Below are 14014 nucleotides of genomic sequence, written 5' to 3' on the forward strand. Positions count from 1 at the left end.
TTGCAGCTGTGAGGCAATTCACAGTCCTTCTTTTTTCACAAAGTGAAACACACTTTGCTCTGGTTTAGTTTCAAAGCGGGGAAAAATCAGCACACAGAAGGTCAAAGTCAGTAAAGCAGTCACGAAACACAACGATCAGATAATCTTCCACAATGGCCAAACCCACCCGCTGCTCTTTATAGCAGCCTCACTAATGACCACAGCCCCACCCAACCACAGGTGGCCTCATTTTCTTTGATAATAATCTCTCAGTTGTTGTTGCCTATGCATCGCTCTCCGCATGCGTGGCTGTATCATTAACTCTTGTTCTGAATCCAAGGAGGAGCTAGATAATTGATCTCCTTCTGAGCTGTCTGCCCCACTCTCCTCCTCCCTGTCACTCATGTCTTCTTGGTCAGAGGAGCCTTCATCAGCAGATTCCTTGGGGGGGGGCAAAACAGACCTGAGTATGTGGATGTCTCCCCCACATCCACAGTCCTTGGGGCAAGAGCTGGGCCAGAGCTAACCAGAACAGTATGTATGTATGTATGTATGTATGTATGTATGTATGTATGTATGTATGTCACCCATCTTTTTAAAGAGGGATTCTGGGCAGTCCAGAATAAAATGTTAAAATATAAAAACACCACATATAAAAATGTAGAAATTATAGCTAATGTGGCCTCTGAGTCATCTGGCCTTCAGTTTAGAGAGTGAAATGCTTGTCTGGTTCTGAAGCATGCAAGGCCCTGTCTGATCTAGGAACCTCTGTGTGATGCACCTTTCCCAACTTGTGCATGCTAGAAAAAAAATAGTGTTCCTTGCATACCCGGTAACCTTGAGATTATTCCCAACTTTCCTTTTGTGGGTCAAGGGGATTGCAGGTATTCCTTGAGACCTGGTGAAACGTAACTCTTGTTTTCCCTCCTTCCTTTTGTAGGATTTTTTCCTGGGAGTTCTCAGGGATGCGACGCCTTCCTGCGACACAAAATGACCCTCATTTCACCTTCCATCTTGAAAAAATACAGCATCCCTTTCGACCGGGTAAGTGCTTCCAGGAAACATTCTGGCGATCCTTCAAACGTTGCGGGAAAGGAAAAGACACGGAAGCCTCTGGGACCCTGGGGTCAGACTGCAATGGAAACGTGGACCATTACAGTAGGCCTGCACTGGCTGCCGATCAGTTTCCAGTCACAATTCAAAGTGTTGGTAATGACCTTAAAAGCCCTACATGGCATTGGGCCAGAATACATCCGGAGCCGCCTTCTACCGCACGAATCCCAGTGGCCGATAAGGTCCCACAGAGTTGGCCTTCTCCGGGTCCCGTCGACCAAATAATGTCGTTTGGCGGGCTCCAGGGGAAGAGCCTTCTCTGCGGCGGCCCCGGCCCTCTGGAATCAACTCCCCCCAGAAATTAGAACGGCCCCCACCCTCCTTGTCTTTCGCAAATTACTCAAGACCCACCTTTGTTGCCAGGCTTGGGGGAGTTAGGATATTCCTTCCCCCAGGCCATTACAAGTTATGTATGGTATGTTTGTGTGTGTGTATGTTTGGTTTTTTATAATAAGGGTTTTTAGTTGTTTTATTAAATTGGATTGTTACATGTTTTTTATCATTGTTGTTAGCCGCCCCGAGTCTGCGGAGAGGGGCGGCATACAAATCCAATAAACAATTAAACAACTTACGCCCACAATAGGGACCGGAACATTTGTTGTTAACAGTGAAGGGCTACCAAAATTTTTACTACCACACTGTGGGCGTGGCTTATGCAGGACACCCTGCATTTTCTTTCAACATCTTTCAGTGCAAATTGGGTGCTCTGGGGTGCAGCTCCATTTTCAATACCCCACTGCATTCTCCCCCATCCAGGCAGCAGCCCATCCCTGGTTGTTAAGTAGTTTGGTTGTTAAGTGAGACATTGTGAGATTTCGCCCAGTTTTATGACCACAGTCATTAAGTAAGTGGCATGGTTGCTAACCTAATCACGTGATTCCCCCATTGAGTGTTTGTTGGAAACTGGGTGGAAGGTTGCAAATGTGGATCACATGACAACCCCCCCCCCCCCGAATGCTGCAAATTGAAGTCCACGGGTCTTAAAAAGTTGCCAAGGTTGGACAGCCAGGGCTTAAATCGGGGTTCCCCAACCTGTGGGCCACAGCCTATTCACAACCAGACCATGTGAGCCTTGTGGGTGCTCGCGGTCCCTCTCTTGTGGGCTCTCGGAGCTTCACTCGGGCCATTGAGCAACAGGCACTCTGCACATGCATGCACACATTATGACTGCCCCTCCCACAAAACCATCCTCTCTTCCCTCCCCACCTACTACAGACTCCCAACCCAGAAAGATTTGGGAACTCTGGTTTAAATGAGGGTGGGATTGGTGGTTCGAGTGCAGTATTGCAGACTAACTCTGCCCACTGCCAGCAGTTCGATCCTGACCAGCTCAAGGTTGACGCATCCTTCCATCTTTCTGAGGTTGGTAAAGAAACAGATTGTTGGGGGCAAATGGCTGAGTTTGTAAATCCCTTAAGAGAGGGCTGTAAAGCACCAGGAAGCAGTATTATTATTGTTGTTGATGTTGTTGTTGTTGTTATTATTATTATTATTATTATTATTATTATTATTATTATTATTATTATTTTATTAGATTTGTATGCCGCCCCTCTCCAAAGACTCGGGGTGGCTAACAACAATAAAGAAGACAATGTAACAAATCTAATATTAAAAATAATCTAAAAAACCCCAATTTAAGGAACCACTCATACATACAAGCATACCATGTATAAATGCTATAAGCCTAGGGGGAAGGGAAAATCTCAATTCCCCCATGCCTGACGACAGAGGTGGGTTTTAAGGAGCTTGCGAAAGGCAAGGAGGGTGGGGGCAACTCTGATATCTGGGAGGAGCTGGTTCCAGAGGTTCGGGGCCGCCACAGAGAAGGCTCTTCTCCTAGGTCCCACCAAATGACATTGTTTAGTCGACAGGACCCAGAGAAGGCCAACTCTGTGGGACCAAACCGGTCGCTGGGATTCGTGCGGCAGAAGTATACAGTGGTACCCCTACTTACAAACTCAATTTGTCCTGTGACCAGGTTCTTAAGTAGAAAAGTTTGTAAGAAGAAGCAATTTTTCCCATAGGAATCAATGTAAAAGCAAATAATGTGTGCGATTAGGGAAACCACAGGGAGGGTGCAGGACCTGTTTCCTCCCAGGAGATTCCTAGAGAGGCCCCACGGAAGCTTCTGCCTGCCATTTCTAGCCCTGTTTTCTACCAGGAGATTCCTAGAGAGGCGGCTCCACGGCGGCTACTCCCTGCCTTTTCTGGTTACAGTTTCAGAGGCTCGGATTTGTAAGTGGAAAATGGTTCTTGAGAAGAGGCAAAAAAATCTTGAACCCCCGGTTCTTATCTAGAAAAGTTTGTAAGTAGAGGCGTCCTTAGGTAGAGGTACCACTGTATAAGAATAAGTGCTATTGCTATCTTGTCTCCCCTCACCCTCATTTCATTGAGAACTCAGTTTCAAGCTTTGGCAACGAGACATAAATGTGTTGCTAAATATAACCGTATCTCCAGGTAGGCATGTCTACATCTTGACGTTGTTATTGTAAGCCAGACCTTATGCTTGGGAGGGCCCCCAAGAAGGATATGTGAAAGCACATCCTGCACCAAGAGTTTTCAAAGCTAGGGCTCGCTCAACTACCTGAATAATGAACTTCCCACCCCAGGTTTGCAAAATATGCAAATGGTGGCTTGTTTCAACACCAAGCCTCCAGCTGGGCGAGCAGATGGAATGCGGGAAAACACTGGTTCGGAGGGCTCAGCGCAGGCTGTTCGCACAGGTGGCTCAGGAAGAGATGCGACGTCTGAATTAAACTGTTGCGATTACAAGAGGTGGTCCCCCCCCCCCTTTGCATCACTCAATCTGGTCACCCCGGTTTCTGCTTTCACCTTTCCATCCATGGGTTAATTGTCTACGTCGGAGGAACATATTTACATGGAGGAATAAGGGGAAAGGGGCAGGAGGTGGGAGAGAAAGCACAGGTGCTAAAACGTAGCACATTTTATTGTTTTTCTTTAAAAAAAAATACTATTCGTAGCTGGGGGTTGAAATGAGGGGTCATTGGTGCTCCCTGAATTTGGGGCGTTTGCCCAGGTTCACCTGGTGCACCAGTTGCGGCCCTATTTGGACCTGGAGTCACTGCTCACAGTCACTCATGCCCTCATCGCCTCGAGGCTCGACTACTGTAATGCTCTCTACATGGGGCTACCTTTGAAAAGTGTTTGGAAACTTCAGATCATGCAGAATGCAGCTGCAAGAGCAATCATGGGCTTTCCTAAGTATGCCCATGTTACTCCAACACTCCGTAGTCTGCATTGGTTGCCAATCAGTTTCCGGTCACAATTCAAAGTGTTGGTTATGACCTATAAAGCCCTTCATGGCACCGGACCAGATTATCTCAGGGACTGCCTTCTTCTGCACGAATCCCAGTGACCGGTTAGGTCCCACAGAGTGGGTCTTCTCCAGGTCCCGTCAACTAAACAATGTCGCTTGGCGGGACCCAGAGGAAGAGCCTTCTCTGTGGCAGCCCCGGCCCTCTGGAACCAACTCCCACCAGAGATTAGAATTGCCCCCACCCTCCTTGCCTTTTGTAAGCTTCTTAAAACCCACCTCTGCCGTCAGGCATGGGGGAACTGAGATATTCCTTCCCCCTAGGCCTTTACAATTTACGCATGGTATGTCTGTATGTATGTTTGGTTTTTATAATAGGGTTTTTTTTAGTTGTTTTAGTATTGGATTGGATTGTTACATGCTGTTTTTATCATTGTTGTTAGCCGCCCCCGAGTCTACGGAGAGGGGCGGCATACAAATCCAATAAATAGACAGACAGACAGACAGACAGACAGACAGACAGACAGACAGACAGACAAACAAGGTAACGTCATCAGTGCTAGGAGAGAGGGGGATTTGTCAAGAGGAGGAGTGTGGGGTCCTAGGTGCTGTCTTGGTTATTTTCTTGGAGGCATTTCATGACCCAACTAGGTCACATCATCAATGCTGGAAGGAACTGGAATTTATTCTTTTTTTATATACCAGTGATTGCTCTGTCAATGTTCTAGCAAGCTTTCTTAGTGGTTCCTTGAGTAACCTGCTGTTTACTATTTACCACTGTTTGTCTGAGTTGGTAGCTCCTTGGTTGGGGTATTGTTTACTGCTTGATTCTTGGTCTTGTACAGTGATGGTGAACCTTTTTTCCCTCAGGTGCCGAAAGAGCATGAGTGCATGCTATTGCACATGCGCGAGTGCCCACACTCATAATTCAATGCCTGGGGAGGGCAAAAACAGCTCTCCCCCGGAGGCCCTCTGGAGGCCAGAAACGGCTTGTTTCCCAACGTCTGGTGGGCCCAGCAGGCTCGTGTTTTGCCTTCCCCAGGCACCAAAGGCTTCCTGTGAACCAGGGGAGGGTAGAAACACCCTCTCCTATCCCCCTGGAGGCTCTCTAGAAGCCAAAAACTCCCTCCAAGACCCTCTGTGAGCGAAAAATCAGCTGGCCAACACACACATGCGCACAGGAGCTGAGCTAGGGCAACGACACGCGTGCCAGCAGATATGGCTCTGCATTCCACCTGTGGCACCCATGCCATAGGTTCACCATCACTGGTCTAGTATTATCTTGGTATTCATCTTTGCTTATCTGGGTGCTGATTGCTGGCAGGGAAATGTTTGGGTTATTTTGTTTCCTCTGTGGCTTTTTGACCGTCTCTTTTGAATGGTGTGTAGATATTGTTTATCTCTATGTGTCTATTGATGGCTGATTTATCTCAGCAATTCTCTAGAATTTTTAGACATGGTTTGGTCGGGGATGCTGATTCTTTCCCAGTTATGGAAAAGTCTGTCCACATATTGTGCAATTAAGATACGTAGTGTTTTCTGACTGCTAGTTGGCCCATTATTTATTATTATTATTACTACTACTACTACTACTTATTATTATTATTATTATTATAGAATAGAATAGAATAGAATTTTTATTGGCCAAGTGCGATTGGACACACAAGGAATTTGTCTTGGTGCAGATGCTCTCAGCGTACATAAAATAAAATATACATTTGTCAAGAATCATGTGGTACAACACTTAATGATTGTCGTAGGGGTCAAATAAGCAATGAAGAAGCAATATTAATAAAAATCTTAGGATATAAGCAAGAAGTTACAGTCATACAGTCAACATGGGAGGAAATGGGTGAAAAGAATGATGAGAAAAACTAGTAGAATAGAAGTGCAGATTTAGTAGAAAGTCTGACAGTGTTGAGGGAATTATTTGTTTAGTAGAGTGATGGCGTTCGGGAAAAAACTGTTCTTGTGTCTAGTTGTCTTGGTGTGCAGTGCTCTGTAGGAACGTTTTGAGGGTAGGAGTTGAAACAATTTGTGTCCAGGATGTGAGGGGTCAGTAAATATTTTCCCCGCCCTCTTTTTGACTCGTGCAGTCTACAGGTCCTCACTGGAAGGCAGGTGGGCAGCCATTGTTTTTTGTGCAGTTCTGATTCTCCGTACTGAAGGAGCGGGTCCAGCAGTCACATGGGTTGCTCATGTCCAATCCGGTGGAACTGAGCCTAGTATTAAAAAAGCTTGCCGGATCCGCCCCTTCCCCAGAATTCGCTCAGTTCGCATATCCTGCGGTTGTATTGTGATAGCTCGTTCAACATTCTAACACCTTCCCTTCGATCTTTCCTTCAAAAAAAAAAAAAAAAAAAAAAAGCGGCTCGGCTTTTTTCCTTGGGAGAAGTTGCGGTTTCGTTTTCCCCCGGCGGTTTTGCCGGTTACGATTCCTGCGGCCGCTTGTGGATTCTTCTAATCCCTTGGCCTGGAGGTCCTGGTGCAAGTATTTATCATTGAATTATTGTTTATTTATTGTATATAAGGGCTTATAAAATACCTCCTGCGGAGTGAGACGCCTTCTAGTCTCCTGGACTTAGTCGATCGCTTTTCCCTTAAGAAATTCTACGGAGCGATTTTTTCGGCGCGAAGGCCTTCGCGCCCTTTTTTAAAAATCTAGGCCTCTCGTGTTGGCCTTCTGCCAGCCGCGTAGGCCTCAGTCCACCGCGTGGATCCGGGAGCGGGCCTTGGGGGTCCCAGGCTAAATTCTCCACCGGCTAAGCCTCCAACCAGAGTGCCTTGGTTTACTTAATTGCAAAGTTTAGGGAGGCTGGCCCCGCTGGATTTGGGGGCACGAACTCTGGGTTTGCCCAGATTGTCCTCACGTTTCAGCAGCTTCGAGGCCTCGAAGCAGGATCCATTCCTCTTGGGAAGTCCTTGAAATCTTCTCCTTATAATTTAGTTATTGGCTCAGCCTTGTCTTCTGTTAATTGTCAGACTATGGCTACTTTTCCCAAGAGAGGCACAACTAAAGGTCCCAGAGAGGCCAGGCCTACAGGCGATGAGATTACTAGTATCCCCCAGGCCTCTTCCTCCTCTTCTCCAGGGGCCCGCCCCTCGACCAAGGTCACCAGGGCCGAGAAGAGAAGGGACCTAGCCCTACAAAAAATTCATGACAAATCAGCAAAACGTTTGAAAGTGCAGGCCCAAGTAATCAGTAGTCAAGACCCACCAGAGGCCTCTAGTCTGCCTCCTTCTGGGGTCCCTGTGTTATCTCTGGATGAGCCAAACCTAGACAGACCCCAACCTAACCTATGGGGCATAGGTCCAGAGGAACCAGATATTATTGAAGATTCCCCCCAGCCAGGATCCTCCCAGGCCTTTAGGGATTCTTCTGCCATTTCTGCTGATATTTCCAGTTTACCTCCTGAGTTCCAATCTATTTTTGCTGTGTTGTCTAAAGCCATTGATGCCAAACTCTCCTCCATCAATGAGCTTCCTGTACCTCTTCCTCCTTCTCGTTCCTCCCGCCCCTTGGGTTCTTCCCCAGCGGTCAGAGCTCCTATTCAGGATGATTCAGAATCCTCCCAGGATGAATATGAGGATGTAGAGGAGGATGAAGACCCTTTTCAGGGCTTATCAGAGGATGAGGAATCCCAAATAAAGGTCCCTCCTCCAATTACTATTTTTCCTTCTCAACTATTCAAATCTCTCCTCCTCAAAGCTAGAATTTCTACGGGATTAGCAGCCCAGGAGAAACAAGCCTCCACTTCCACTGATCCCCCGGAGGAGAATTTACCTTACTTCACAGAGGAACAGGAGGATAACGAGGTAATTCCTATGCCTAAATTGTTTAAAGATGCCTTACTCAAACAGTGGGATTTTCCAGCCTCTGGCCTTAATCCCTCCACCAAGGACAGAAAGTTGTATAAACTCTCCTCTTCCTATGAAGAGCTTCTATCTTTTCCCAAACCAGATGAACCTGTCAAAATTCTTCACTCGGCAGCGGCTGTGCCAGGCGAGGCGGAGGAAGTCCTCCGTCCAGAGGACAAGCGCATCGAGCAAATGCTCAAAAGAGGATTCTCCGCTGATTCCTGGGCCATTAAAAGTTCTGCAGCGGCCTCCTTCTTCTCCAGAGCCATGCTGCTGTGGCTTCGCCAACTTCAACAGCACATTCCTCCCGATGACTTGAGAGGTCAACAAGACTTCAACAAGGTCTTTGCAGCTGCCCAGTACGTGGCTGATGCCACCTTGCAATCTACTAGATTTTCTGCTAAGTCTATTGCAGCTTCTACAACGGCAAGAAGACTCCTATGGATTCGCCCTTGGCAAGCGGGAGTTCGCCAAAAGTGGCAGTTATCCCAGGGCCCCTTAAAGCGCGACCTTCTCTTCGGTGATCTTCTGGATCCTCTCCTCACGGAGACCACGGACAAGAAGAAGGTTTTGGGTCCAACCACGAAAAAGGTTACCAAAACGCAGTCCTTTCGTCGCCCAGGGCGTCAACAAGATCAAGCGGCTTCCTATCAGAGATCTCCAGGTCAGTATTCCCCCCGCTTTCGTTCCCAAGGTAGGAACTCCAGGGGTAGAGGTTTTCGTTTCCAAAGGGGAGCTTCCTCTAACAGGGCTTCAAAGAAACCTAGATGGTAATCTTTCCTCCATTCCCATAGGGGGTCGCCTAGCTCATTTCGCTTCAACTTGGCGTCTCACCTCCAAGGACCCTTGGGTCATTGACACTGTTCAAACAGGTCTTCTTTTAGAATTTATTTCTCCTCCCCCTAAACGTTTTATTTCCTGCCCTTCTCCCAGGTCATCCTCAGATTGTAACCGTATGGAGGAGGCCATTTCTCATCTATTGTCCATTAGAGCCATTCAACCGGTCCCTTCCGGTCAGAAGGGCCTAGGTTTTTACTCCATCCTATTTATGGTTCCAAAGTCCTCCGGAGGTTGGAGAGCCATTTTGGATTTAAAGAAACTAAACCTATTCATCAAATATAGGAAGTTTAAGATGCACTCCTTGTCTTCTATTTTGGCCGCCATTCACTCGGGAGATTTCATGGTCTCCTTAGACCTCACTGAGGCCTACCTTCACATTCCTATAGCCAAATGCCACAGAAAATTTTTACGTTTTTCCTTTCAAGGCAGGCATTTCCAGTATAGGGCGATGCCATTTGGCCTTTCCTCGGCCCCTCGGGTCTTTACAAAGCTCTTGGGGTCCCTGGCGGCCTATATCCGGGAGTCTCCCATCCACATTTTATGTTATCTTGATGATATTTTAATTCATGGGAACTCCCTAGAGAGAGTGAAATCAGACCTTTCTGTCACCATGTCAGTCCTTCAGGACCATGGGTTTTCCATCAACTTTGAAAAAAGCCACCTCCAACCTTCCACTTCCATTCCTCACCTGGGATCCATTATTGATTCAAAATCTTCCCAGGTTTTTCTCTCTCCCGAGAGAAAACTCAGTATAGTGGAGTTAATTTCTAACATTTTATCTAATCCTTCAGTATCCATAGTTACTCTATCTTCCCTTTTGGGGAAGATGGTGTCATGCATAGGCATCATTCCCTGGGCTCGCCTTCATGCTAGGGAACTCCAGTGGCTTCTGTTGCCTTTTCAGAGATCGGGGCACAGCAACTCAAATCGACGCATTGTCATCCCACTGAGTGTTCGCAGATCCTTCAAGTGGTGGAAGTCTCCGGCCATGGACAAAGGATCCCCGTTCAGGTGCCCGGATCAATTTGTCATCACCACAGATGCCAGTCTATCGGGATGGGGCGCACACGCCCAGGGGATGATAGCCCAGGGCACGTGGTCCCCGGAGGAAGCTTCCAGGCCAATCAATTGGCTAGAGTTAAGAGCCGTTTCCCTGGCTCTGAAGCATTTCTCTCCTCGCATTCCCAACCGGCACGTTCTCATTCTCACCGACAACATTGCCACAAAAAGCCATATCTGCAGGCAGGGGGGCACGAGATCTAAGGCTCTCATGAGGGAGGCCCTCAAGTTGGGCCTTTGGGCGGAAAAACATCTCCAGTCGCTCCTAGCCGATCACATCTCGGGGAGTCTCAACGTCCAGGCGGATTGGCTATCCCGAGCAACGATAGACCCAGGAGAGTGGAACCTCCATCAAGACCTGTTCCATCAAATCACCCTCAGATTCGGCCTACCAATTCTGGATCTCTTCGCGACCAATGCGAACGCCCAACTCCCTCGCTTCTATTCCAGATTTCCATCCCCGGGAGCGGAAGCAATCAATGCCCTCCGGAGTCCATGGCCTCCAGGCCTACTCTACGCATTTCCTCCAATTCCAATCCTCCCGGACGTGATTCACAAGGTCCTCACCGAGAGGGCCCGAGTAATCTTAATCGCCCCTCATTGGCCCCGCCGGCCCTGGTTCGCGGATCTCCAACAGCTGTCCGTCCAGGACCCTTGGCGACTCCCCGTTTCGGGGGATATGCTGCGGCAGGGGGCCTCTTTCCATCCAGACCCGGAGTGGTTCCACCTCACCGCTTGGCTGTTATCAGGAGAGATTTAGAACTGCGTGGGCATGACCCCGATTCAGTGGAGGTCATTTTAAAGGCCAGAAGGGGCTCGACCAATCGAATCTACGACCACACGTGGTCCAAGTTTCACCAGTGGTGTCTACAGGAAGGTCTCTCCCCTCTGTGCATCCCCATTCACAGAATCATTTCCTTCCTTATGCAAGGCTTCCATAAAGGACTTTCCACCAGCACCCTCCGGCGTCATCTGGCAGCCATTTCATCTGTCCTAGGAGGTCCCCGCAGACAGCCTCTCCGATCCCTCCCTGAAGTTCAGGAATTCCTCAAGGGCATAGCCAACCTCAGACCTTCCAAGGTCCACAGGTATCCATCCTGGGATTTGCCACGGGTTCTCCATTCCCTCACGCAGGCACCATACGAACCCCTAAAATCGGCGTCCCTCAGGTACCTATCCTTTAAGGTAGCTTTCCTGGTGGCTATTACCTCTGCCCGACGCATTTCGGAGCTGGCTGCCCTCTCAATCAGGCAGGACCTTTGCCAATTCCATCAGGACAAGGTAGTCTTGCGACTGGACCCCACCTTCTTACCCAAGGTCAGTTCCATGTTCCACAGATCTCAGGATATTGTCCTACCTTCCTTCTGCCTCCAACGAGACCATCCCTTGGCAATTAGATGGCACACCCTGGATCTCACCAGAGCGCTGAGAATATATATCCAACGCACAGGACCCTTTCGGAGGTCAGAAGCACTTTTTGTAGCCTATCATCCCAGAGTCATGGGGGCCAAAGTGTCTTCAACAGTAATAGGCCGTTGGATCAGAGGGACTATATCTAAGGCCTATGAGTCGGCCTCCCTCTCAGTTCCAAGGAACATCACTGCGCATTCCACCAGGAGCGCAGCCACCTCGGCCGCTTGGGCGACTCAAGCCCCGTTGGAGGAGGTCTGCAAAGCAGCCACTTGGGCCTCGCCAAATTCCTTCATCAGGCACTACAAAATTGATTCTTATGCTTCAGCGGACGCTGCCTTCGGCAGAAGGGTACTCCAATCCGTTATCTCTCACGATAGCAAGCTAATCCCACCCTAGGGACCATCTATTGGGTATGTCCCATGTGACTGCTGGACCCGCTCCTTCAGTACGGAGAATAGGCGTTGATTGCTTACCTGAACGCCTCTTCTCGTACGGTGAGCGGGTACAGCAGTCACTTCCCGCCCTTGTATGTGTCTTCTTTACCTTTCTATACCTTTCTTCCTCTAACAATGAGAGTTGAACACTACAGAGCTTCACAACTGAGCCTAGTCTATGGATTCGCGAATTCTGGGGAAGGGGCGGATCCGGCAAGCTTTTTTAATACTAGGCTCAGTTCCACCGGATTGGACATGAGCAACCCATGTGACTGCTGTACCCGCTCACCGTACGAGAAGAGGCGTTCAGGTAAGCAATCAACGCCTATTCTCCTCTGAAGTCTGTGTCGGTCCTGTTGGGTTGCAGCACCAAACCAGACAGTGATAGAGGTGCAGATGATAGACTCAATTATTCCTCTGTAGAATTGTATCAGCAGCTCCTTGGGCAGTTTATTATTATTATTATTATTATTATTATTATTATTATTATTATTATTATTATTATTATTATTATTATTCAGGGATGCCCTCTTCTGTCTGTTTGTCCTACATTGTGATGGTTATATAGTGATTCCTGTTTTTTCTTCCAGGTTTCTAAATCTTTTGGTTGACACGTTTGGTAGGGCTTGATTTGTGTTGCTCCTTGGTTAACTTTTCATCTGGGTGAGGGGCCTTTGAAGGGCTTTTGCACCAATGCTGAGGTTTGCAACAATTTACATTGTGGTTCAGATATTTGGGCGGGGGAGGCGAGCAACGTGAGCTTGTTTGTTATCCATTGGGTGGATTTCATTGTCCAGTCATTCGGAATCTGTCTCATCTTTGGGTGTGATGTAACAGTGTTCACTTCCTTCTTGTGATTAAGATTTCCACCCAATCAAGGGCTCCAGTCTTTGTATCTGCTGCCCTAGAAGGAGGGGGAAAAGCTATTGGATAAGATGGTGCCAAGGTATCTTTCTACCCACCTTTGAATCCCCCCCCACTCCGGTCACAAAATGTGGGTGCTCAGCAACAGGCCAAAATTTACAGCCATTCACAGGTCCTGCAGTCACATGACTGCAATTTATAATGTTTACAATACTCTAATACGATGTTTATAATGTTTTTTTGCTGGAAACTGGCATTTATTTCCTTTTTTGACAAAAAAACCAACAACACTCATTGCAAACAATGGATTCGCAATTAACACCTGTGGCATTTACTTAAATTACCTTATTCACTTAATGATCTTCACAGAAATGTCACAAAATAGGATCAGTCACATGATGAGCTTTTTAATCACCAACATGACTTTACAGTTATAATTCCAGGCTCAGTCATGACTGTAAGTCAAGGACAAACTGTAATGCTGTCATGAGGAAGATTTCATTTAAAAAATAAATCCTGTTTGGGTGTCGAGAGCACCCCCATTCGATGTCCCTTTTTTCTGGTTGAACGCTCTGTACTGTATATTATGCACCAGCAGCTGCCAGAGAAATCAAGTTCCAGATTGGGCTGTTTGCTTGTTCTTTTCAAATAGGCTGCTTTTGGGGCAAACGCCTCTTCAGAGGGGTTTACAAAATAGCATTTCAAAACAGCGTTTAAATCAACAAAGTAATAAAATACAGCCGATTGACATAGCAAGCACCAATGAGATTTTAACAACTGAAAATGGTTGTCCTGTTTTAACAAAGGTGTAAATGTAAGAGGGACCATCCACAGTAAATAAAATTATACAGACACGATACTTTCAGTAAGGTGGAAGGAAGTCCCATAATAGCACTTATATACCGCTTCACAGTGCTTTACAGGGTCAGCATGTCGCTCCCAACAATCTGGGTCCTCATTTTACCCCCCTCGGAAGGATGAACGGCTGAATCAACCTTGAGCCTGGTGGGATTCAAACTGCCAAATTGCAGGCAGCCGGCAGGCGGCAGAAATAGCCTGCAGTATTGCACTCTAACCACTGGGCCACGGGGGCTCATAATAAGGTAATAAGACAGTCACTTTGGTCTAGCGTTGAAGGGGCTAGCCTAGAAGCCTGGAGATTGTGACCTCTAGTCCTGTG

The 14014-nt window shown here is 47.5% G+C and overlaps 1 protein-coding gene across 3 annotated transcripts in view; it reads left to right on the plus strand.

Annotated features, from left to right (window-relative positions):
- KDM4B (lysine demethylase 4B) overlaps positions 1-14014 on the plus strand; it is a 324593-nt gene that overhangs the window by 126381 nt on the left and 184198 nt on the right. For all 3 annotated transcript variants that reach the window (XM_070744575.1, XM_070744583.1, XM_070744593.1), the window contains one exon: positions 920-1023. In XM_070744575.1, coding sequence (XP_070600676.1) covers positions 920-1023 — 104 coding nt within the window. The remainder of the gene's footprint in view (positions 1-919; positions 1024-14014) is intronic.

Source organism: Erythrolamprus reginae, chromosome 1, assembly GCF_031021105.1.
Source record: "Erythrolamprus reginae isolate rEryReg1 chromosome 1, rEryReg1.hap1, whole genome shotgun sequence".
In the NCBI taxonomy this organism is placed as follows: Eukaryota; Metazoa; Chordata; class Lepidosauria; order Squamata; family Dipsadidae; genus Erythrolamprus; species Erythrolamprus reginae.